The sequence below is a fragment of the Musa acuminata genome, chromosome BXJ2-6, assembly GCF_036884655.1.
Source record: "Musa acuminata AAA Group cultivar baxijiao chromosome BXJ2-6, Cavendish_Baxijiao_AAA, whole genome shotgun sequence".
In the NCBI taxonomy this organism is placed as follows: domain Eukaryota; kingdom Viridiplantae; phylum Streptophyta; class Magnoliopsida; order Zingiberales; family Musaceae; genus Musa; species Musa acuminata.
This window is the reverse complement of record NC_088343.1, coordinates 27811947-27835656: the sequence shown is the minus strand read 5'-3', so window position 1 is coordinate 27835656 and position 23710 is coordinate 27811947. Positions and strand designations below refer to the sequence as shown.

General features: G+C 39.1%; 2 protein-coding genes across 10 annotated transcripts; one reads left to right on the top strand and one right to left on the bottom strand.

Moving 5' to 3' along the window:
* Positions 1-7861: 7861 nt before the first annotated feature.
* On the top strand, positions 7862-10108 carry LOC135615234 (transcription factor WRKY19-like). 2 transcript variants are annotated; one of them, XM_065113447.1, is made up of 3 exons: positions 7862-8286; positions 8362-8508; positions 8618-10108. In XM_065113447.1, the coding sequence occupies exons 1-3, from the start codon at positions 8003-8005 to the stop codon at positions 9126-9128; spliced, it is 942 nt and encodes a 313-aa protein (XP_064969519.1). In that variant the 5' UTR covers positions 7862-8002; the 3' UTR covers positions 9129-10108. The 2 variants fall into 2 exon arrangements, with proteins under 2 accessions (XP_064969519.1, XP_064969520.1); XM_065113448.1 differs by having other exon boundaries at positions 7863-8286; positions 8377-8508.
* LOC108952091 (uncharacterized) lies at positions 9536-17436 on the bottom strand. Of its 8 annotated transcripts, none has more exons than XR_010487923.1 (5): positions 17019-17436; positions 16149-16166; positions 15873-16057; positions 10147-10304; positions 9536-10010 (listed from the first exon to the last, which is right to left on the bottom strand). XR_010487923.1 is itself a non-coding variant. In XM_065113451.1 (4 exons), the coding sequence occupies exons 1-3, from the start codon at positions 17371-17373 to the stop codon at positions 15873-15875; spliced, it is 558 nt and encodes a 185-aa protein (XP_064969523.1). In that variant the 5' UTR covers positions 17374-17436; the 3' UTR covers positions 9536-10010. The 8 variants fall into 8 exon arrangements, 4 of the variants coding, with proteins under 4 accessions (XP_064969523.1, XP_064969522.1, XP_064969524.1 ...); XR_010487922.1 differs by having other exon boundaries at positions 9536-9998; XR_010487925.1 differs by having other exon boundaries at positions 9536-9998; positions 10147-10300.
* Positions 17437-23710: the final 6274 nt, after the last annotated feature.

The window sequence follows — 23710 nt, the reverse complement described above, 5'->3', positions numbered from 1 at the left end:
CAACCTTTGTCAATGACGAATATGATGGTGGCGATGACGTGGATGATGACCAAGTTACTCTAATTGGTCAAGATATTAATCCTAGAAGACAAACTAGGAGAGGACGTTTTGATGGTGTGGACAGAAACATAGGCAGCATCAAAATGAAAATTCCTTCTTTTCAAGGGAAGAATAATCCAGATGCCTATTTGGAGTGGGAACGAAAAGTGGAGATGATATTTGAATGTCACAACTACTCTGAAGAGAAAAAGGTAAAATTAGCCGCTGTTGAATTTTTTGATTATGCTATTGTTTGGTGGGATCAATTGTGTAAAGACAGGCGTAGAAATGGTGAAAGGCCTGTGGAGACTTGGTTGGAGATGAAACAAATCATGAGGAGGAGATTTGTCCCTAGCTATTACTATAGGGATTTGCATCAACGGCTGCAAACCTTGACACAAGGTTCCATGAGTGTTGATGAGTATCACAAGGAGATGGAGATAACCATGATAAGGGCTAATGTGGATGAAGATCGTGAGGCCACCATGGCTCGATTCCTAAGTGGATTAAACAAGAACATTGCTGATCTTGTAGAATTGCAACATTATGTGGAGATTGAAGATATGGTGAATGTGGCCATGAAGATTGAGAGGCAACTCAAAAGAAAAGGCACAAGGTATGATTCAAAATCTTATTCGGGTTCTTCTTCTTCTTGGAAACCGAATTGGAGTAAAAAGGATGATAAACCCATTGTTAAGCCTAAAATTGATGAGACTAAAGGTAGAAATGAATTAGGCAACAAGGGTAAAGGTGAGAATCTATCTAATCAAACTAGAGGTATTAAGTGTTTTAAGTGCCTTGGGCATGGACATGTGGCACGTGAGTGTCCTAATAAAAGAGTTATGATCATGAGGGATGGAATTGTAGAATCTGAAAGTGAGAAAGATGATGATGAAGACATTCTAGAGGATACTAGTGATATAGAGTATGCTAAAGGTGAAAATCTAGTTGTTCAACGCATACTTAGTTTGCAAAATGAAAATGATGAACATGGTGAACAACGTGAAAATCTGTTTCATACTCATTGTTTGATTGCTAACAAGTTGTGTAATGTGATTGTTGATAGTGGAAGTTGCACAAATGTGGCAAGCACCTTGCTCGTGGAGAAACTGAAATTACCTACTATCAAGCATTCAAAACCGTACAAGTTACAATGGTTGAATGATAGTGGTATAGTAAAGGTAAATCGACAAGTGTTAATTTCCTTTTCAATTGGTAGATATAAGGATGAAGTTTGGTGTGATGTGGTACCTATGTATGCTAGTCATATGTTATTGGGGAGACCATGGCAATACGATCGAAGGGTAATACATGATGGATTCAAGAACCGTTATTCTTTGATCATAGATGGACAGAAATATCAGCTTGGACCTTTGCCTCCAAAGACAATTTTTGAGGACCAAATGCGCATAAAACAACAATATGAGGAGCTTGAGTCTTCATTAACCAAAACTTTGGGGAGGGAAAAAGAAAGGGAGAAAAAAGAAAATGATGAGTTGAGTAATAAAAATGAGAGTATACTTATAAAAAAAAATAAAAATGAGAGTATTGGGAAATACAAGGGGAGAGAAAACAAAGAAAGTTTGAGTGAAAGAAAAATGAGTGTTTATGCCAAAATGAGTGATGTGAAGAAAGCCTTAACCATGAGGCAGCCCTTACTTGTACTTATGTACAAGGATGTTCTGATTGCTTCTAACAAAATTGACAAGAGTTTGCCTAGTGTTATTGTTGATCTTTTGCAGGAAAATGAGGATCTCTTTCCCGAAGAAATTCCTAATGGTTTGCCACCAATTAGAGGAATTGAGCATCAAATTGATTTCATTCCAGGTGCAAGCATACCAAATAAGCCAGCATATAGATGCAACCCCGAAGAGACCAAGGAAATCCAAAAACAAGTAAGTGAGCTTATGAAAAAAGGGTATGTGCGAGAAAGCATGAGAGTCCGTGTGCAGTTCCTGTTCTGTTGGTGCCTAAAAAGGATGGATCATGGAGAATGTGTGTTGATTGCCGAGCCATCAACAAAATCACGGTAAAGTATAGACATCCTATTCCTAGGCTAGATGATATGTTGGATGAATTGCATGGTTCTTGTGTGTTTTCAAAAATTGATTTAAAATCTGGATATCATCAAATAAGAATGCATGAAGGTGATGAATGGAAAACCGCTTTTAAAACTAAACATGGTTTATATGAATGGTTGGTTATGCCTTTTGGCCTAACTAATGCACCTAGTACTTTCATGAGATTGATGAATCATATTTTACGTGCTTACATTGGAAAATTTGTAGTGGTTTATTTTGATGATATACTTGTGTATAGCAAAAGTTTAAATGAGCATGTAACACATTTAAAAGCTATTTTTGACGTGCTTAGAAAAGAAAAGTTATATGCTAATATAAAGAAATGCACTTTTTGTACTAATAAAATTACTTTTCTTGGATATGTTGTTAATGATAAAGGAATACATGTTGATCAAGAAAAAGTGAAAGTAATTAGGGAGTGGCCAAAACCTACCAGTGTTAGTGATGTTAGAAGTTTTCATGGTCTTGCTAGCTTTTATAGAAGATTCATTAAGGATTTTTCTACAATTGCTGCACCAATAACTGAATGCATAAAAAAAAATATGGGATTTAGATGAGGTGAAAAACAAGATGATGCTTTTAATTTGCTTAAAGACAAACTCTGTTCAGCACCTTTGCTTGCTTTACCGAACTTTGCTAAAACTTTTGAGATTGAGTGTGATGCGAGTGGAATAGGAATTGGAGGAGTCTTAATGCAAGAAGGCAGACCCATTGCATTCTTTAGTGAGAAGCTAAGTGGAGCAAGTCTTCACTACCCAACATATGACAAGGAGTTTTACGCTTTAGTAAGAGTGTTAGAGACATGGCAGCACTATCTTTGGTATAAGGAATTCATTATACACACCGATCATGAGTCCTTGAAATATCTCAAAGGACAAGGAAAACTAAACCGTAGGCATGCAAAATGGGTGGAGTTTATTGAATCCTTTCCATACATCATCAAGTATAAACAAGGTAAGGAAAATGTGGTTGCCGACACTCTTTCTAGAAGGTATGCTCTAATTTCTCAACTTGATGCAAAATTATTGGGTTTTGAGTATATTAAAAATTTATATAATTCTGATCATGATTTTGCTAATGTTTATGGGGCATGTGAGAAAGGGGGTTTTGATAAGTTCTTCAAGCATGATGATTTTCTTTTCAAAGAAAATAAGTTGTGTATTCCTCAATGTTCAATGAGAGAATTACTTGTGAGAGAGGCACATAGTGGAGGTTTAATGGGGCATTTCGGGATTAGAAAAACTTTAGATGTGTTAAGTGATCATTTCTTTTGGCCACATATGAAAAGAGATGTTGAGAGATTATGTAAGAAATGCATTACTTGCAAACAAGCTAAATCTAAAGTAATGCCTCATGGATTGTATACTCCTCTTCCTATAACTAGTGAGCCTTGGGTTGATATATCCATGGACTTTGTCTTGGGTTTACCAAGGTCAAAAGGAGGGAGAGATTCTATTTTTGTTGTTGTTGACAGGTTTAGCAAGATGGCACATTTTATTCCTTGTCACAAAACAGATGATGCAACACATGTTGCGGGGCTGTTTTTCAAAGAAATTGTAAGATTACATGGCATTCCAAAGACAATTGTGAGTGATAGAGATGTGAAGTTCCTTAGCCACTTTTGGAAAACACTTTGGAGCAAGTTGGGTACAAGGCTATTGTATTCAACCACTTGTCACCCACAAACAGATGGACAAACGGAGGTGGTAAATCGAACTTTATCAACACTTTTGAGAGCCATAATTCAAAAGAATTTGAAAAATTGGGAGGAATGTTTGCCACATGTGGAGTTTGCTTATAACAGAAGTGTACATGCTACAACAAACCATTCCCCATTTGAAGTTGTATACGGGTTCAATCCATTAACTCCTATGGATTTGCTACCTTTACCTTTGGAAAAGGCCAATTTGGATGGTAAGCAAAAAGCTGATTTTGTCAAAGCATTGCATGAAAGGGTCCAGATACAAATTCAAAAGAAAACTCTACAATATGAGAAACAACACAACAAAGGCCGAAAGCAAGTAGTATTTGAACCTGGTGATTGGGTTTGGTTACACTTGAGGAAGGAAAGATTTCCTAACCAAAGGAAGTATAAACTAATGCCAAGAGGAGATGGTCCATTTCGAGTCTCTCAAAAAATCAATGACAATGCATACAAGTTGGAACTACCGGGTGAGTATGGTAATGTTAGTGCAACCTTCAATGTTTCTGATTTATCTTTGTTTGATGCAGGTGATGAAGACACTGATTCGAGGACGAATCCTTTCAAGGAAAGGGGGAATGATATGAATGAGCAAGTTGATTATAATTCTGCCAAAGACCCTTTAACTATTCATCGAGGACCAATGACAAGAGCGAAATCTAAAAGGATGAAAGAAGCCTTAACTTGTTTATTAGAAGACATTTGGAAGGAGCAAGCTAGTCAAAACTTGGTCAAGGTTCTATGGATACAAGAAGAGCCTAAAATAATCAACCTGATTCAAATAAGTCAAAATCATGAAGAGAAATTCCAACCTTGAGAGAAGGATGAATTTTTAGCCATCTTTGAAGAATAAAGGTCATTCAGCCATATTGGACCATATTAGGAATTGTGTGTTTATTCATGAATAATTATTCAAAACAATTCAATGTAGATTCATGAGTAATCTACATTCATGCATTAGGAATATAAATGTCATTTAATATATTCATTCCCTTTATACTTGGCCTTTGTACTATATAAACAAGGCTAACTCTCTTTGTAAGAGCACACATATTGGAGAAGTATATTCGACTTACAACACCGGTGAGTGTTTTGTTTTTAAGTTCTTGCATGAACTTTGGACTTATCAAGCATTTCTGTTTGTGGCGTTCAAAACCCAAGAAAAATCTTTGTTTTTCCTTTCAACTTATCAAGCTTTTTAGTTTGTGGCGTTTTAAGGGAATCAAAGTACTATTCTAATTACTTCATCAAATTTTCATTGATTATGTGATTAGAATAGTTTTCCTAACTTCAATCTTGAACGATCCATCTTGTTTCAAATCGTTGGAGGAGGTCAATTTGCATTCCATATGTATCATAGCTCTTTAGCTATCGGGGTATATGGTTGCTAAGTTGAAGATTTCCATCAGTAGATCAGGTTGACCAAGAATTGATTGATAGGGACAAACTCTTAAAACTGTTAAAAGATAATCTCTCTATCGCTCAAGCCAGAATGAAGCAGCAAGCCAACACACGACGAAGTGAAAGAGAATTTTCAGTGGGAGATTGGGTTTATCTTCGCCTACAACCATACAAGCAACTCTCTATCAACACTCGAGCCTCTATGAAGCTATCCCCATGTTTTTATGGGCCCTATCAGATCACAGAGCGTATTGGAGCCATGGCGTACAGACTTAAATTACCTGAGGATGCCAAAATTCATCCTGTCTTTCACGTATCATGCCTAAAGCCCAAGTTGGGAGAACATGAGTCACCCCAGATCCAACTGCCCAACACAACTGAGGATAGAGTTATTCAAGCCCAACCACAAGCCATCCTCGATCGCAGGATCGTGATGCGTCGCCGACATCCTTCTACTGAAGTACTAGTGCATTGGAATAATTTACCACTTGAAGGCGCCACATGGGAACCATATGAGGAGCTTAAGACCCGGTTCCCTGAGTTCATGAAATCTCAGCCTTGAGGACAAGGCTGATTTGAAGAGGGCGGGTTTGTTAGGACTCTAGCTAGGAGAGTCCTAATTGAGAGGGACATTCTGTTAGGACTCTAGCTAGGAGAGTCCTAATTGAGAGGGACATTCATGTAGGAGGTTTTTTCTTAGAGAAGAATTAGGAGTTGTAAGGGAATAGGAGTCTTGAGTAGGAGTCCTACTAGGAGTTGGTTAGAAGTAAGAGTCTTAAGTAGGAGTCCTATTAGGAGTTAGAGTTTAGAAGCCCTATAAATAGCCATGTATTCCTTCTCTTTTCATAAGCAATAGATGAATCTTTTCTACAGCCTATGAGCAGCAACTTGGAGGGAGGAACCCCTATAGAGTTCCAAGGAGGTCGATCTTCTAAAGAGATCAACCCCAAGTTTAGAATCTGCAAGGGTTCTAACATATTTATACCAGCGTACGGGAATTGGTCGAGCCCTGGTCCGGCATGGCCGTTGACTCTAGGGGTAGAACAATCTCTCTGACGAGATGGCATCTTCAGGGGTGCTTGAGCGGCGTCAGACGGCACTACCCTAACAGCAGACGACACCGCCCCTAGTTCTTGGGGTGGTCAAGCTGCACAGTCGCACTGTTGGAGCTTGACGTGATGTACACCCCGCGCTTCTGGAGGCGTACGATATCGTGTCGATCTACAACGTCTGTCGATGGTTCACATAGGGCCAAAATACGCCCTATCAACATTTAAAATGAGTTCCAATATAACTATTGATTTCGATTGGAGTTTCAACATAATTAATGAGTATGCAACACTTATGATTCCTGGATTTCATGCAAGCTTGGAAAATAATTACTCTATTCACTTGGGTGGATGACCAACGAACTCCATGGCGAAAGGACACCGAGGTGTTATTGGAGACGTTTTCCTTGTGCAAATACGTGGGAAAAGTGGAGATTTTTGGGGGCTCAAATCACCTCTCTTTTAACCCTCTCTTTGAGGGCTACTATGTTTCATTGCTTTGTCTTCACGTTTGTCACATCCAACCACACTTTATTGCTTTCAAACATCAGCGTGTTGAGTGGGTCTCTCATGTCAGGGAAGTGCATTACGGCCACATTACTTTTTGTGTGTGACCTACAAACCTGGTTTTATTCATATTACTGGCATGAGGTGATTAGGAACTCTCCGATCATTCATGTGCTAAAATACACACTGCACATTGGATTCAGATTGTGGTCCATTAAATAGAAGCACAAGATATTTCTCACCACATTCCGCTATATATATATATAAATATATATATATATATATATATATATATATATATATACTCTTTGTCACGAGTTTATACTCTTGTAAGTTCTGCAAAAGATTGAGTGGATTTGATCTATAAAAACACTTATAATTAAATTAAGTTGATAAACTTCAATATGGACTTGCATCAAATTAAAATATTAAAATTATAATTAATATTAATAATATGAGAAAAGATAAAAGAAGCGCTAAAAAGACTATAATAGAAGTAATAACAAAATAATTAATTTTTTATTTAACTAGAGATACTATCTTCTAGCCCGAGGGAAAAAAAATATAAATCTCTTCAAAAAATATTTTCTAATTTTTTCCTTAAAATAATAAAAAACTTTCACTATAATCCAATCTCATTTGTCTATTATTTGTTTTTTTAGGTGCCATCATATGTCGTCTGGACGTGAGATTTTAAACTCTCGACCCACAGGAATGTATTTTAAGAGCATTGATATGATAGAATTTTTTTTGAGACTTAATTAACTGAGTTTTAGGGTCAAAAAATCCATGCTATATAGACTATGTGAGAACAGATGGATTTAAGATATATAAAAAATCCCGTGGCCATGTGGAATAATTTGTGTTACGCGTAAAAGCCTTTGAACTTTCTCGGTCAGTTCCAAGCACATGCCTCACATTCCCCTCTTTCACTACCACTACAAGCTGCCACTTCTTCCTCTCTGGATTCAACCGTGGTGACTCGGTCAACTTCTCTCTCTCTCTCTCTCTCTCTGTGTTCTCGAGCAGAACGCGCTATTCTTCCACCTTCCTCGTGTTCATATAAACCCTCCACTTGATTCTGATCCCTCCACCCTCACTCTCCAAGCAACCTCCCTCCCTCGCTCGCTATAGTGCCCACAGATTTCATTCTTCTTCTTGCTCAAGCTTGATTCGTCCACTGCTTCAAAGTGAGCTGGCTCTGAAACTGAGCTGCCTTCGCCATGCAGAATGATGGCACAGGAAGTGAGCTGAGGAGCACTCTAATGGCCGAGCTAGCTCGGGCTCTGCAGCTAGTGAGTCAGCTGCAGTCCCATCTGGATCACCCTTCTGCCGCTGAGCTCTGTAAGTCTTTAGCGACCGAAATACTCTCCTCCATCGGGAAGTCGATTCTCATGGCGAAGTCCGGCGATCCCGACGGCGATCTGCAGGCCGGCAACAGCCCTCGCAGCGAGAACTCCAGCCCGGCGTTCAGGGACCCCGGTCGTAGGGACTTTATGAAGAAAAAGTGCGTCTTTGACTCTTTTGTTCTCGGAGAGCTCCGACTTCTCTGTCACCCGATCATGTTTTGACATGGATTCAGCTCGGCTTGTGGCAGGAAGACGATGCACAAGTTGACGAACCAAGTGAGGCTCATCCCCGGAGTTGGAGGAGTCGAAGGCCCTGTGGATGACGGCTATAGCTGGAGAAAGTACGGACAGAAGGATATCCTGGGAGCCAAGCATCCGAGGTCAGGATTCGAAACCCAATGCTACCAAGTTTGAGAACCATGACAAGCTCTTGCTCTGTTCTCATCGCCATCCATGTGTTTGTGTCCGTGCTTGTTCTTCGTCTTGCAGAGCTTACTACAGGTGCACGCACCGCAGCTCCCAGGGATGTCAGGCGACGAAGCAGGTACAGCGGTCGGGCGAGGATCCCCTGGTGTTCGACGTCACCTACCTCGGGACGCATACGTGCCTCCAAAGGCCACAGAGAGCCCCGACATCGGCATGCCTCGGACATCAATCAAGCTACACACTTGAGATGGAAGGCGTACACTGTGAGGAGGAAGCTTGGGGACTGACCTCTCTTTCCTATGGATCCATGGCGGTAATGGGTGACACAGCAGCCGACCTCTTCTCCTCCCTTTCCTCGCCGCCTGCCTTCTCGTCACCGTACCAGATCAGTAGCTTCGATGGCGGCATGAAGCTGCAGACTTCAGACTCCGACATCGCCGAGATGATATCCAGAGGCGATTCAGCAAGCAATTCGTCCCTGGTGGACATGGCTTTCATGCTCCCGGAGATGGACTTCGCCCAGAACTTTCAGTTCGATGCCCCCGGTTTTGATTCGTGCAGCTTCTTCTCATGAACATCCATCTCCTCAAGCTGGTGATGTAGGTAGAAACAGAGGGAATCACCATGGTTGTTCTCTCCATGAATTCAAAGATCAACTAAGAATGCTTGCCGCAATCAATTAGTGTAAAGAAAATAGAGTCAGGAACAGGGAATTCTTACAAGATAAAAAAGTATGATACAGAAAACATCAAAATTTATCTTCCTAAAGTCGGAGAAGAGCGACTGGTTTGCCATGGCATATGCCTCATCCAAAGCAAAAAGTTCTTGGCATTGGCTGTTTGTCGTGGTGGCAGTGGAGATCACTTTGTCCTGCAGTGTGAGATAGGAAATACGCACACTTTTGCCCTGAAATAGACATCCAAGTCACATGAATGTACAAGAAGCACTAATATCTGTATCTAACATAAACACAACATTCAGTGGACCAATGAGGGATAGATCTTTAATAGGGCAGAAATTGGAGAGAACTGTTAATCTAAACAGTTGCTTCAGCATGAAGATTCGAAATAGAATGCAGTGGGTCATTAGGGAGAAGAAGCTGAAGTTGCCAGGTGCTGATACATGTTTAAGATGGATCTCTGCATCACAATCACAATCTGAATGACTCCTATCTTTCTTTTTTAAGATTACAGTATACTTAGCATCAGGCTGTCAATAATCTTCTGAGCACACTACAGCAACAAGATTATATCTAGCCGACTCGCATCGCCTCCTTGGTAAGTAGTTCAGATAATATGCAAATGCTCGTCTCTGAATTATGTCCTTTGTATTTGACTCGGGAGAAGATTGCAGACAAAGGCCTTCCGGTGATCCATCCCATCTTGCAAAGAGTGACTTGAGCTCACAGATCTCTTGTACCAAATTAGAATATACCAAGTGATTGCTGGGGAAGGGTCTCCGCATCGCATGATTAAGAAAAAAGAGAGTGGTTTCAGAGTGAGCAATAGGAAAAATATATTCAGACATAAAAGGTTCTGAAAATAAAAAAGAAAATCTGAAGCCTCTTACAATTCAACAACATGATAAATTACCTAGCTGTCAATCAATTTAGGGTACAATTTGACGAGACCACTTGCTCAAGAAAAGAACAATCTTCTGTGGAAAAGAAGCATCATATATGACAAAGCTTTTGTTACACCAGGTCACAACTGTGTTTCTTTGTTCTGCAGACGTAACAGCCTGAAGCTTCCTTATAACAAAGAGGTTGATCCATAGCAATATACACAATCAGCGCTTTTACTTTATTTAGAACTTTATCTATTAGTTAACAGTCTGTGAGGGAGACAAAAATTTTTTTCTGATGAAAGAGACTGCTGCAGTTAAATAGTGTCTCACAAAGAAACAAAGGAATTGCAGATTTGGCATGATGTAACCAAAGACAGCAGAGATTGCAACTGTTGTGAGCATGTTTACAATTGTAAAAAGATCATTGTTATTTAATTAGAATATAAATAAAATAATTATATCAATGACAGTGTCAAAAACGTTAAAAAAATATAGCTGTATGACATCAGCTACAAAAGAATTAAACTATTCAAGCATTGACTGTGTGATTTCCCATTTTCTTATAAGGTTTTTTTTTTATCTTTTTATATTTAAAATCTTTAACTTAATTGTGGCAAAAAAGGAACAGACTGTTCCATACACTAATTGCACATGGACCAACCATATTTACATAATGATTCTAGAGGTCAAAATAGTATTTTAAGCAACATCAGCTGAAAAACCTGCTTTTCTCATATAACTAAACTGGATAAGAAGTATTGTGTACCAATTGTAAAGAATTAAAGGAAGAAGATAGAAAGATAAAAATTGTAGAAGAAACTATGAAATGTATGAGATGTAATTGCCTAGTTCATTTAGATAGTGAGCTCTCGATAGCTATTTATACACATTCAGCAGGGAGGATTTTTCTCAACTGCTTAGAGATTTCCTCAACTGCCTTGATGAAATCTTATCTGCTTATCATGCCCCCGCAAGATTGAGCTTCCATCAAGGATGCCGATCTTGGACCGATGAGATGAAAATAGTTTGCGGGCGAGAGGCTTTGTGAGTGAGTCTGCTAGTTGATCAGCTGTATGTACATGAGAAACACGGAGTTGATGTCTGACAACTTGATCTCGCATGAAGTGGAAGTCGATGGCAATGTGTTTCATGCGGGAATGAAATACTAGATTGACACATAAGTAGGTAGCTCCAATATTATCACAATATATTGTAGGAATAACCGTGGAGTTGACGTTGAGTTCTTTGAGCAGATTTGTGACCCAATTGAGTTCAACAGTGGCGGTGGCAATGGCACGGTATTCAGCTTCAGTTGTAGATCGTGCAATCGTCTTTTGTTTTTTAGAACTCCAACTAGTTGGAGTAGCTCCAAGGAAGACAATGTACCCTGACGTAGATGTTCTATCATCAAAGTTCCCTGCTTAATCAACATCAGCAAAGGCATGGAGATGGAGTGAAGTATTTTTGTGAAGAAAAATGTCATGATTAAGAGTCCCTTTAAGATACCGCAAAATTCGTTTGACCGCAGACCAATGCGTAGTAGATGGTCGATACATGAATTGCGATAATTTATTAACGGCAAATGAGATATATGGACGGGTGAGAGCCAAGTACTGTAAGGAGCTAAGGACTCGTCGATATTGAGTCGAATCTGTAGCAGGACTTCCATCACATAATTTAAGTGATTCGCTGGTAGAGAGAGGAGTTGTAACCTCTTTCGCATCCTACATGTTTGTCTTTGATAATAAATCTTGAATATACTTTCTTTGTGATAGGAAGAGACTTGAAGATGTAAATGTTGCTTTCACTCCCAGAAAGTAGCTTAAAGTTCCTAGACCTTTGAGGGAGAATCGATCGGCCAAGTACTTTAGAAATGTATGAGTCTTCAAAGGATTATTTCCTATGACAATAATATCATCCACATATACTAAAAGATATATTGTGCTTCTATTGTGCTAGCAAATGAATAACGAGGTATCAGACTTGGAATTGATAAAGCCAATTTAAGTCAAAAACGAGCCAAGCTCGGTATACCAAGCCCTTGGAGCTTGACGAAGTCCATAAATAGTTCTTGAAGTTTGTAGACATGCCTCGGACACTGAGGATGAATGAAACCAGGAGGTTGCCGCATAAAGACATCTTTAGTAAGTGACCCTTGTAAAAATGCATTATTAACATCTAATTGTCGTATATGCCAGCCCTTTGAGATGGCCAAACTCAGGATAAGACGAATTGTTGTGGGTTTAACAACGGGACTAAATGTCTCTGTGAAGTTGACACCAGGTCGTTGATGAAACCCTTTGGCGACTAGACGTGCTTTATATCTGGCAACGGATCCGTCTGGATTCCGCTTAATTCGAAAGACTCATTTACACCCGATGATATTTTGTGTGTGATGAAAGGGTACTAAGGTCTATGTAGAGTTATAGAGGAGAGCATCATATTCGTCACACATGGATTTTCGCCAGTGAGAAGATTTTTAAGCTTGAGTGATTGTAGTGGGTTCACTGACCTTAGTGGAGGAACTTGTTATAGCATGTAAGTCAAGGACTTGACGTGGTTTGAAAATACCATTTTTTGAGTGTGTTGTCATTGGATGTCTAGGGGGGATGAAAGTGGTAGATTGTGTTGGTGGTATAGTCGAGGGCGAGTCATTGTCATGGACCGGGCCAACCGTCGGCACGACTATGTCACTAGGTCTAGGAGAAGGTAAAGCCAGTGGTAATGTTACCGAGGGTATTACTTCATTAATAGGGAAAACTTGTGAGGAAGGGAGTGGAGAAATAAAGGGAGTGAGAAGCTGTTGAACTGGAGTAATAGTAGTATGCGGATCTTAAGGGTAAGGACTGGACGGTATCATTGGAGGTTCGTGTGATGAGATCAGAGGGATATTCCAATGATGTATGTTTATCGGAGTAGCCTGCATAGTAGGATTGTTTTGAAAAGGAAAGACAGACTCCTCAAAAATAACATGACGTGATATAAAGGCTTTTTTAGTTTGGGGTTCATAGCATCGAAAAGCATTATGTTCAAGAGAGTAGCCTATAAAAGTGCAAGGCTTAGATCGTGGTGTTGTATACCGCAAGCGGAGAGACAAAATATGAGGGCTTGATATTCGCCTCCGCCATCAGAGTAAACTGTTTTAATGGAAGATTAAAAAAAATTCTCGACCAACTTCCGAAAGTTGGTAAATACTGTGGAAACATCAAACTTATGGTGGAGAGGATATAACCATGTGTACTTAGTAAAATAGTCTACAAAAATGATATAAAAATGAAACTTGTCAAAAGAAGGAATTGGGGCAGAGCCCTACACGTCGGTATAAATGATTTCAAATGGTTTAGAGCAAGAAATGGAGGTTGTCCCAAAAGGCAGTTTATGACTTTTATTGCAAAGACGAGCATTGTAATGATTGATAGTGCTATTGATTTTCAAGGTAGGAAGAGAATAACAAGAAAGTAATTTTTGCTGGATAAAAGGGGAGGGATGACCAAGACGACGATGCCATACATCAACTGGAGCTGCGACTGAAGAGTGAGCAGTAGGTAGGGTAATTTGCGAAGCGGATGGCCACTCATAAATGTTGTCTTTGTTCTGGCCTTGGACTAAAGATGCCCTCGTGCTCAAATCCTTGACAAAAAAAAAGTTAGGAAAGAATTCAATGGAAGTATTATTTTGTTTACAGAATTGAGAAACGAAAATGAGATTTCTTTTAATGTGAGGTGCAATTGTGGTAAGTGAACTAAGCGTTGAGGAACCAGAATGAGTAATAGGAATTCTTTTACCGTCACCAATGATGATATCTTCATTTCCGTCATAGTTATTGTGGATGGACAAATTTTGAAGATCAAAGGTGATGTGATGAGAGGCGCCCGAGTCCATAATCCAATTAGGTTGGGTAGGAGTTGGAGTAGCCATGAAATTTGCCTGAGGCCACTATGATGGAGTAGGGAATCTGGGGCGAGACCGACAAACTTTCGCGGAATGTCCGACTTTATCATATAGTTGGCAAATGACTTGTTGGTGGTTTGTTAAGTTAGGACGCGACGTTTGAGGATTATGAAAGTTACCACCTTGATATGAATAAGGGGGGTATGGTCTGGGCCCTATAGGGCTAGGAGGTAGCTTAGCCAAATCGTTGTTGACGTGCTTATTGTACTGGTTGCTCTTCCTCTTGGATTTTTTATTGACCTGAGCTGTAATAGGTGATCCGGGCAACCTATCATCACGCTTCAAGTACGTCTCAGAGTCGATCAACTTATCATAAAGTTCTTCGAATGATATTGGTGAGTCGCGTGCCCGAAGTGCTGCTGTCAGTTCTTTGTACTCGCCTCCTAGGCTATTGAGGGTATGGATTAGGACTTCTTCATCACTGAAAGAATTACCTATCAAAGCTAAGTCATCGATGATATCTTTGATATGTTGTAGATAATCAGCAATAATACTTCCCTCTTGTTTTGTTTTCATCAAATTGGAGAGAAGTCCGAGCATACGAGTACGCGAGTGATTTGCCAAAGTTGTTTGTAACTTGCACCATGCTTCTGCAGCAGTCGTACATGAGGATATCAGTGGGGCAATGGATCCAACAACGGAAGCTTGAATAGCTTGGAGGATGAGGCGATCTTGACGTAACCATAGTTTGTGGGCTGGATTTGGCACTGGATTGGGTTCTCCTGGGATGTTGATCATTTCAGGTGGACATTGGAGAGCCATCAACGTAACCTAGGAGAACATAGCCAAATAGAATATTAGAAAATTGTGCTCGCCAAGATGCATAGTTGCCTCGAGTGCTACAGTATTGATGGTGATAAGACTTTGAGAAGTGCTTAAAGTCCCTGCAGAAACAGGGACAGGAATATCGGAAGAGGAAAATGAAGACATCCCAGATATTTTGTGGCGATTTAAGTGATCTTTACAGAAGATGTAAAGATATAGGAGGGAGGGAGGAGGAGAAAAGCAGATCGATGCGCTGCAAAGGATGTTGCAGCGATGAACTATAGAGGAGGCTGCAGCGATGAACTACAGAGGAGGCTGCAGCGATGCACTGCAGAGGAGGCTGCAGCGATGCACTGCAGAGGAGGCTGCAGCGATGCACTACAGAGAAGGCTGCAGCGATGCAGCGATGTAGCGATGCACTGCAGAGGAGGCTGCAGCGATGGGCGAGGAGGAGAGGTCGCTGGCCGGGGAGCAGTTGCGAGGACGGCGGCCACCACGGTAGTGTAGGTGAGGTTCTTGTGAGGGCAGAAGGTGGTCGAGCAGTCTCCGACTCCGGAACAGGAAGTAGCGGCGCCGGAGGAGAGGTAAGCAACAGCACTGCCCTTTCCAATTGAATAGAAAAGAGGAGCAGTAGAAGGCTTCGGCAGAGCTGTCTACATCCGCAAGGAAGAAGGCTTTGATACCATGTAAAGAATTAAACAAAGGAGATAGAAAGATAGAAATTATAGAAGAAACTATGAAATGTATGAGATGTAATTGTCTAGTTTATTTAGATAGTGAGCTCTCGATAGCTATTTATACACATTCAGCAGGGAGGTTATACACATTCAGTAGGGAGGATTTTTCTCAACTGCTTAGAGATTTCCTCAACTACCTGAAATGTAATTGTAGATGCTTAAAGGGCATGAACTGTGTGATGCTCTTTGGAACCAGAGACAGAATGGCATGTGAGAATGATTCAAGTCCTAACTCGGAAACTAGCCGAAACAATATTAAGACAATTAAAAATGGCAGCTCAACTACGATAGTCTATTACCTATACGGAACTTTTTTCTTTAACTTCTGAAACTACTGGAGGTGTGCTCTTTTTTGCTTCCTTTATTTTCCTCAATGCTTCCCTCAAACCCAAAACGACAAACAAGTTTGTGAGAGTAAGCAAGGATTCTGCTCCACCATGCAGCCAATCAACATTTGACAATGAGGTTCCATAATGCACCTTTGCTGTCAAAAGATTTCCATGGCTTCAAATCAGATCACAGTAACTTCGAATAATTTTGCTGCCAAAGAGAATGTAGGTGGGTAGAGAAGTTACCATATATACCAGCAGGAACTTTTTCAAGATTATGGGGTCATATATGCATCCAAGAAAAGAAATGGCATTAGTAGCTATGTAAAAAAGAAAAAGAAAATAAGCAATAAGAATCCTGCCAATGCAAGCATCAATAGTTATCATTTCAAACAAAACATTTATACTTAGCTCAAAAAAGCTGTTTTTGAAGGCATTATTGCTCTAAAGGGCTCAATGCAGTAGAAATTTAATATTAACAACAGCTGTTTGGGATGTGTTCCGGAACATCATCTTTTTTGCCAATAAGCCATTAATAAAATGCTGCTTACCAACTGTCTCCATATTCAAAACTGAGATTCCTATTGACTGTTTAAGCTCTTGGTTTTTTTTTTTTTTAAGTTTTTGGGAGAGAAATTGAGGCAGAGACCGAAAAGATCATTTCAGAAGGCTTTAAATGAACTCATAGGTTTTATCTAATGAAACCGATACTCACTTTGATGTAGAATACTAAATACACTATTTCCCGACTTACCAATTCCCAAACTGAAGGTAGAAGATTACATATGAATTTAATGCAGAAAATGTACAGAGATTATAACTTTACACCTTTTACATACAGATCTCACTCATGACTGGTGAACTAAAAGTACTAAATTTATCAAAAGAATGAAGATTTCAACAAGTGAACTTCTTTAATTCCTGACAAGCACCAAAATTTCATCCTGAGATATGAATTAAAATCTAAATTTAACCTATTTCTTGAAATCATATAAACAAACGTCCCCTCCTCTAATTGCCTCCACCAATGTGACTATCAGAGCAGTGAGCAATCAACATATGGAAGAGAGGAAGAGATAAACAAAAGAAGAAGCGAGCAAGAGAAGGGCATCATACTTGTGGCGCCAACGAAGGCGAGCAGGAAGTAGAAGCCAAAGAGGGTGAGCTTGGGCGCGGTGTTCGACCTGGTGATGTAGTACAGAAAGCCCAGGTAGGGGAAGAGGGAGGCGGCGAAGAGCTGGGAGGCGACGCTCTGGGAGTCGACGGTGGGCGCCCAGGGGTCCACCGGTAGGAGTCCGCACCGCGCCCGGAAGCCGGCGGAGCTGCGGCGCGGCTGCCACTGTTGCCGCTTCTTCCTGCCGCTGCAGCTGAAGAAGCGCCGAGGGAGTGGAGGAGACGGTGGGCGGCGCAAGAAGGTGGGGAGAGATGGGGAGGAGAGGAGCTGGCGGCAGCTGCTGACAGCGGTGGTCATCTTGGCCTCCCGTGGAAGAGGGAGGAAGAGCGTTCACAGCCTCATGTCATCGATAATAGAAGGCGAATGGTATTGTTGTTGGTGGTAATTTTAGCAAATAATAATTAAAATTAAATAGTATATCCCTATTTTTCATATATATATATATATATATATATATAAATTAAAAGGAATTCTTGTGATTAATCTTTATTAATTGACTAGTAGTATAGGGATGTTGAATTTTTAGTTTTATTAATATTCTTAAAAAATATTAGTTATTTTAAGTAATTGATATTAAGAATATCTAAGGCATCTTTACATTTTTGCAAATGAAATTAACTATCAGCAACCCTTTTTTTACAATGTCTAATATTAGTGTTTTATATACATATCCAAACTCACCACCTGTTTTGATTGGATTATTATGAGTTCCAAATTCTTGCAATTATTCTGTAGTCCTTTCCAATCTTCTTCTTTCACATAAATATTATATTGACATTATCATCCGAATTGTTTATTTCCTTGCACACACAAACTTATCACTGTATACTAGCAATTTAAAGTCAAAGAAAGTTTGAATATTTCTTTTGGCAACTGATGAATAGCTAAGCTTGTATCATAGAGTTGGATAAGATCATCCTTCTACGACGTTCACGCACTATGCAGAATGATTATGGCTTTAGATGAAGGTAGAAGATGCAACACTTGCATTTAATTTATTTCAGAGAGGAGGGGAGAAGAGTTCAGCCAACACTAATGCCTGTAAAATAGGATCTATATGACTCGTTCTTGCACATTCAAGACAATTAACCTACTTCTACTTGTAGTCTTGAAGTATTAATTGCAATGGCCCATGATGCCCGTAAAATATGAGTATTAGAGTTTAAGATCCGCCTGTTAGGATCGGAGCGGCACTAAGAGAGAGGGGTAAATTAGTACAGTGGATTAAAACTTGTAAGTTCGAAAATGATTCCGTAAAATGCAAGGAGATTTTATTTTGATAGTAACTTGAGTAAAGTAAAAACCGGAAACTTGCTGCTGTGTAGATAACGATTGCAGAAAGGTAAGTACTCACACATTCAATGAATACGTCAATTTAAAATGGTTGGGTAAAATGACCTACATCCATTTGTGAAGCCTTCTTCGATGAGGCTCCCAACTTTCACTAGTAAATCTCTTTGAAGGGGAAGGACAAATACTCCTCTTACAACCTTTTACAAGTGGCTCACACTCTTACAAATTCTTGAATAGAAAGAAGGAGGTGAACACTCAAGCAATTGAAGACAAGACTTACTAAAGACTTTTCTAAGACCTTTATCTCAATCTATTACTTTTACAAAAGTTATAATCTCAACTGAGAATTGAGGGGTATTTATAGGCCCCAAAATAATTCAAATTTGGGCTTCAAATTTTGAATTCTCTTGGGTTTCCGAGGCTGGCGATGCCACCGCCTGTTAGTGGCGATGCCATCGCCTTTCAGTGTCTGAAACTGACAGTGTACTGGTGGTGTCACCGCCTATTGGTGGCTGTGCCACCGCTTGATCTCGGGTGTTGGGCGGTGCCACCACCCAGTCTAGCAGTTCCACTGCCTAACCCTTCAGGCTCTTGGCGGTGCCACCGCCTAGTCCGACGGTTCCACCACCCGTCCTTACGGATCTTTGGTTGGGCTTCAAGTCCGGCCCAAACCAGGTCACATTTGGGCCCAATTGGCCCATAACCAGGATATAGGATTATCCCTTAATCCTAACCCTAATTACATACGAACTACGTAACTAAAAACATAATCCTAAGCAAGTTTTAAATTGGCAAACGTCGAGTCTTGTTCCGGCGATCTTTCGGTGGACTTCCGATATGCCCTTGGATTTCTTTCGGCGGACTCCCAGTAGGCTCCCGATCTTGTGACAAATTCAGCGAGTAGCCGAGCCTTATCGGTGATCTCCGCGAACCTCCGACAAGTCCTCGATTTCTTCTTGGTTGGTTTCGGCAGTATCTCCGACGAATCTTCGGACTCTTAAACGTCCATCGAACTTGACTTCGGTATCCTTGCTTTATGTTTTCAAGCTATCATAGTTAATCCTGCACACTTAACTCAATAATATGGATTAGATCAATTCTCTCATCAATTGATTTCATCATCAAAATTTGAGATTCAACAATCTCCCCCTTTTTAATGATGACAATCAATTGATGACGGAGTTAAACATAACTCCCCCTATCTATATGCCATATTATGAGAAGATAAAAATACTTGACTTCCATCCCTTTGAATTCAAGCATAAACCGATAAGTTCTATCCGTTGAACTTATCGTTATTCTCTTTAAGCATGAGCAAATACGAAACTTCGTATTTCTCATAATTTCCAGCTATAAAAATTATTTTTAAGTCGAATGATAAAAGACAATTATCACTACAACAAGAGATAAAAATTTTCAACATGAATTTCATGATATAAAAGTGAGGCATGAATTAATATTATCAACCAATCTAAGAACTTACGATATAGTCAAAGATTTTTGCAAGGCATATAAGACATTTGCATTACACAAGCTTTTGCAATTCATATAAGTCATGCTATTGAAATGGTACAAGTCATCATAAGTCATGTTTTGCTCCCTTCTCCCCCTTTGTCATCAACAAAAAGGAGAGAGACTTGAAGCATATAATTTGTGATTATAAAACCATTAGAAAAGGAATTCAGCATTAAGATCGATCATACAAAATTCAACATTCATCCGGAAAGAAAATCAGCATTCATCCAGAATTTTAAAAATTCATCTTTCATTCAAAATACATCTCAAAAGAAAGTTCAGCTTTTAGGAAAGAAGATGACAAAAGTCTAACTTGGCATTAAGAGCAAACATACAAGTATCAAAGTAATAGAATAAGGAGGTATATCGACTAATCCGTAGGAAGAAATCCATAGTTCTTATACATGACATCTATTTTTTTATTCATTTGTCACAGTTCCTTCAAAATTTCAATTTGCTGAATTCGAATTTGCTCTTGCTATGATTTGAGTTGATCTTGTTATGATTTGATCTGATACAATTCTGCCATAATAAGTTCTTTAGAAGATGACGCAAGAGCTGAAGGTGCTGCTCCAAAGGGACTTGGAGGAGGAGATTCATTTCCCCTAAAGATTGGTGTTTCAAGGTATTCTACTAGTGGGGGAATTGGATTAGTCCTTCTAGGTTGCCTAACCCATATACCATTGCTAAATGTGCACCTAAGTCTTTTCAGTAGATTTCTATTGATGATGTTATATCGATCACTTTGAATTGTTTCTTCATCGGGTGGGATACAAATGTCATGGGTAAGTATAAATCAAGTGATTAACCTCCCATATGGTAACATAATGTCTTTAGCTATAATATTCTACATGTGTTATAGGATTGAGTATCCAAAATAGTTATGTTGATCGGTCATAATCCAATACATGGTGCTTATCTCTATTTGACTCATTTTATCAAGATGAAATTGCTTAGGGAATAGTATGCTTGTTATGATGTGATGAAGAATTTTAGAGTTAAAGGGAAGTAAGTGCTCGCAACTCTTGGATATTATGCTGAGGTCCGGATTTGCAAAAATAGTTTCTACGGCTTCGAAGTAAGTTGCTCCGATTACATTGACATTCCATTTACCTCTAAAATAACAGCCCCTATCTTTTTCAGTGATTCCAATTAGTTCACAAATAGTACTATCAAAAATTCTAATTTGTGTTCCTAAAAGGTAAGTACTTAGGTTATTGTTATCCACACATAAGTTTGCATAAAATAGCCTAACTAACTTAGGATAAATTGGTTCATTTATTTGTAGGAGAGGTAGGGCATCTAAATGTGCAAACCACCTAATGAGTTCTAGGTTTCCTAGTTCATCGAGATCAACGTGTTTACCCTTATGGATAGATCTTGTTTCGTAATTTGGAAACCTAAGAGCTACTTCTTTGGATCTAAAAAGATCTTGGTCATATGAATCTCCTTCAACCCTTTTCCCTTTTGATCTCTTAGGAGCCATTATCTAGATAAGATGATAGATCAAAAATATGAAACTATGAAGAGTAGGCAAAATAATGAGAAGAGGAAGGAAAGATTTCAGATTTTACCTTATGGAGAATTTCTTGGAAGATGGAGAGCTTGGACCAACAAGAATCCCTCTCCTAGGCTTCTAAAGGTTGGAATGAGGGTTTAGAGAGGTTGTGGGAGAGCTTGAGCTAGTTTCTCATGGGTTGGGGGCGGTGTCACCCCCGGCCCTAACCCTTCGTCTTATAAAGGGGCTCTCGGGCGGTGCCACCGCTTGGCGCCCGAGCGCTCAGGCGGTGCCACTGCTGGCATGCCGCGGAAGAGAAAAAAAATTCTTTCTTCCCCCCTTTTGTTTTTTAGAAGTGTTTGACTTAAGATAGGATAAGATATTGGGCTATACTTTAATATGTCATTTGGAATCGAAAGAGAAGGATAAAATCAGATCCACAAAAGAACGGAAAAAGGATGTGACATTTTTTAAAAAATACATTCAAACAAGCTTATTTTCAGGGACAATTTAACATGCCTAGTTCCCTTCTAATGAATTCAAATTGGTCTTCATTTAAGGCTTTTATAAAAATGTCTACTAATTGATGCTTTGTGTCAATAAATTCTAGAACGACATTATTGTTAAGGACATGATCGCGTATGAAATGATGCCTAACGTCAATATGCTTAGTTCTAGAGTGCTGAATTAGATTTTTGGTAAGACATATGGCACTTGTATTATCACATTTTATGGGAATATTTTTCAAGTGAATTCCATAGTCTTCTAATGTATTCTTCATCCAAACAACTTGTGCATAGTATACACTTGCAGCAATGTATTCGGCTTCCGCCATAGATAGTGCAACTAAATTTTGTTTCTTGGTGGTCCAAGAAACAAGTGCATGTCCTAAGAATTGGCATATTCCGGATGTACTTTTTCTATCTATCTTGCATCCACCAAAATCGACATTTGCATAAGCTATTAGATCAAATTTATCAGTTTTTGGATACCATAATCCTAAATTTGGAGTTCCTTTAAGATATCTAAATATTCTTTTAACACTCTTACGATGAGATAATTTAGGATTAGATTGAAACCTAGTGCAAAGTCCTACACTAAACATTATATCCGGTCTAGTCGCGATGAGGTAGTGTAGACTACCTATCATTCTCCTATACGTTTTTTGATCGAAATTTTCATTATTTTCATCCATATCTAATTTAGTCGAAGTACTCATAGGGGTGTTTATCACTTTTGAATTATCCATGTTAAATCGTTTTAACAATTCTAATGTATATTTAGATTGGTTAATAAATATACCATCACTAAGTTGTTTGATTTGTAATCCTAAAAAGAAAGTTAATTCACCCATTAAACTCATTTCAAATTCATGACTCATACATTTGGCAAATGATTCACATAGTGATTCATCCAAAGAACCAAAAATAATATCATCAACATAAATTTGCACAAAAAGAAAATTATTTTCAAAGTGTTTGATAAACAATGTAGTATCAACCTTGCCTTTGGTAAAATTATTTAAAATAAGAAAGGAACTAAGCCTTTTAGACTATGCTCTAGGAGCTTGTTTCAAGCCATAGAGAGCTTTAGTCAATTTAAATACATGATTGGGAAGAAGAGAATTTTCAAATCCGGGAGGTTGTTCGACATATACTTCTTCGGAAATAAAACCATTCAAGAAGGCACTTTTGACATCCATTTGAAATAATTTAAAATCATTACTACTAGCCTAGACAAGGAGCATTCTAATGGCTTTTAATCTTACCACAGGAGCGAAGGTTTCTTCGTAGTTGATACCTTCTTCTTGGTTGAAACTTTTGGCCACTAATCTAGCCTTGTTTCTAACCACGATACTGCATTCATCTTGCTTGTTTCTAAAGACCCATTTAGTACCAATGACTAAATGGTCACTAGGTCTAGGAACAAGTTTCCATACCTCATTCCTCTCAAATTGGTTCGAATCCTCTTGCATTGCAATGACCCAAGAATCGTCTTTCAAGGCCTCGTCAATGCATTTTGGTTCGATTTGAGAAAGGAAGGTGGCGTTAGCACAAAAATTCTTGAAAGAAGAATGAGTTTGAACCCCTTGTGATGTATCTCCTATAATTTGCTCTTTTAGATGAGCATCTACATACTTCTATTCCTTGGGTAAGGAAATTTCGGAAGAAGATGCATCCAAGTTGCTATTTTGAGGAGGGGTTCCTTTAAATTCAAATTATCAAAACCAAGATCATCATCAAAATCATTTTTCTAACTCAAAAATTTCATTAAAAACCACATAAATATATTCTTTTATAACTAAGATTCTTTTGTTAAAAACACGAA